We start from the raw sequence: 2,500 nt of genomic DNA on the forward strand, positions 1-2,500 counted from the left end.
GTCCATATTTAAAGTTCTGGTAAGATAACCCAAAATCAGTGACCTTGCACACACGGTTTTGATCAAGAAGTACATTTCGTGCTGCAAGATCACGGTGAATAATCTAGAAAATGCAAATAATCAACGTTAGTCATGCTCGCGTATAGGATAATATGTTCTGTAATCCCACCTGTAGTGAAGAGATGCGATTTGCATTTCCCTATCAACAAGAGGGTCCAAGGTTAAAGCTTACTCGAAATGACTCAGAGGAAGTTAGTTAGTAGGTATTATTATACATTGGTGTCACAAGCTCGATTTTGATTGGTTATAAGCACGCAGCTAATTCTTGCTTGCTCTGTTTCTCCTACGTCATACCTATCGACAATAGATTGTATATACGTAGAATTGACGTCATACACAGAAACAATAGTTTTATGCGTGCAGAAGTGACGTCACCTGACAAAGTAACCAGCAGAGAAGAGGAAAGAAAACTTTGCCAACCGCAGAAACTTTCGTTGACTTACCGCTCATCCAAAAAATGGATGAAACAGTCCTCTTGTCTTTACAAATGCAACTCAGGACTTTGGCCTTGATAGTTATCGCTATCATGGGAAAACCGAATCCAATAATTGTTAATTAACTAATATGATTAGAAAATAACGTAGCCAATGTTCCCCGATTACTGACTTTAAAAGATGACTGTTGAATTATCATGACGACCACGGCGGCGGCAGATCACACTATGTAATATCAAAGCATAGGTCGGTGCATGGTTCTCCAGCGTTATCCCAATGTAGAAAACCCAGTGTCACCTACAGCAATCCATTTCTTTTCGATATAAGAATATGATAGAAAAATGATCACACATTTTTGTCTACACTACAACTAACACTACAAGGAGTAAGCATATGGCATGATGCATTTCGTAGATGCAATATTAATCTGTGAAAGATTACAATATAAGCAACAATAGTACCATATCGTATGACATGCTTGTTTCGTGTCACATACCCCTCTGGATGCCAGGAACACCATTCCAGTAGCAATCTGGTTTGAAAATGACATTAGGTCATAGGTCTTCAGTGGCGCTACTGCTAGTTCTCCGCGATAATGTTTGTCGAAAATTCCACGGCTTTTTCTCAGATACCCCAGAAGATCCCCGCAGGGTAAGTACTCCATGATCAAAATTGACTGTACTGTAAAGGTTTCACAGAGTTTGGACAACTTTTATAATGCTGCATTCAAACTATTAGCTTCTCGGAAAGGTGGATATGGGCTCTATCATTATTACGTTTAGACGCTTTTAAGAAGTAAACAAATAAAGCAGTATTTGCGTGGCTCTGTGTTGGAAGATCACAGTTTAGCCAACCATCTTTGTCAGCATCGCATATTAGCATCTCATCTTGAATGAGCAGAGGGGATGAGAATGAAGAAAAGGGCGAAAAATATATACACATTCCCCAAGTGACAGGTCATGTTACCCAAGAATGAATGTAAAAATGAGAAAAAAAAGACATGAATTAAATAATAATAATTAAAAAAAACATTAATCAACGTTACTCATAATTTCCACATATTTGTGAAGAACTTTCTATGATGAAAAAAAATACTAAGGGCTGGATTTTTAATATGACGAAAGTATAGTCAGTAAGAGATGATTATAAATTTGTAACATATTTTTAAAGATGAAATATACAATTGTCATGCAAAATGTATAATTTCTTTAAATTATTTATCTCTCCCTGGTGGTCTTTGCACCCTGAGCCAGTTTCTTGCACAAAAGAATAAATTATGAAATAATAATAGCAAATAAAAATAAATAAATAAACCAATTGAAAGCCTCAAAAACTTCTTGTATGAAGAGGCTCCAAGTGGGTTCTCTTTAGAAGTGTGAAATCAGGCACGTGACCGTTTTATATAGCCAACCATTCGCATTTTTACTAAAACTATCAGCTTCAAGGGTTTGCATTTCAGATTGAAAAACAAAGTTCATATCTTTTGTCATTATTCCATGGCATTGCTTTGATGATTCACCTTTTTTTAAAAATTGTTCTGTTTTTCTGTTTCTTGACCTTATGCTATGCAATTGTTGGATTTGAACTTGACGTTAAGAGGGTTTAATTTGTTCTTGGGAAATGTGGTGAAAACGGCCATTATCTCGTTACTCGTGTAACACGGCAAACATGGGCTAGAATTACCCAAACAATTTGCTTAAATAGACAAATTTAGCCCTGAATATCATCGATTGATAAGGTTTTCACTAGCGGTCTTTTATTATTGCTGCAAATTTCTCACAGCTGTTTCTACAGTTTAGCAGTTGCAATAAGATCTTTACTTTGTGTGGTGACACAGCCAATGAATTGAACAATATTCGGCTGAGGGCTGTCTCCAATAAGTTTACCCAACCCGATTTCTCTCATCAGAGCGACTTTTCCTTCAGCTCCAGATGTGGCTAAAATAAATGACACCAGGGTACAATAAGATTAGACACATGACTTGTTGAGGTGTTTCATGTATTTCT

At 36.6% G+C, this 2,500-nt stretch overlaps 1 protein-coding gene across 1 annotated transcript in view; it reads right to left on the reverse strand.

The window, feature by feature from the left end:
* The window catches only part of LOC138057450 (tyrosine kinase receptor Cad96Ca-like), a 14,325-nt gene that overhangs the window by 10,721 nt on the left and 1,104 nt on the right, over window positions 1–2,500 (reverse strand). Inside the window, exons 2-4 of the mRNA XM_068903470.1 lie at window positions 2,315–2,431; window positions 991–1,175; window positions 1–103 (exon numbers count right to left, since the gene is read on the reverse strand). The exon at window positions 1–103 is cut by the window's left edge and continues 17 nt beyond it. Of these exons, the coding sequence (XP_068759571.1) occupies window positions 1–103; window positions 991–1,175; window positions 2,315–2,431 (405 nt within the window). The remainder of the gene's footprint in view (window positions 104–990; window positions 1,176–2,314; window positions 2,432–2,500) is intronic.

This window comes from Montipora capricornis, chromosome 7 (genome assembly GCF_036669925.1).
Source record: "Montipora capricornis isolate CH-2021 chromosome 7, ASM3666992v2, whole genome shotgun sequence".
In the NCBI taxonomy this organism is placed as follows: domain Eukaryota; kingdom Metazoa; phylum Cnidaria; class Anthozoa; order Scleractinia; family Acroporidae; genus Montipora; species Montipora capricornis.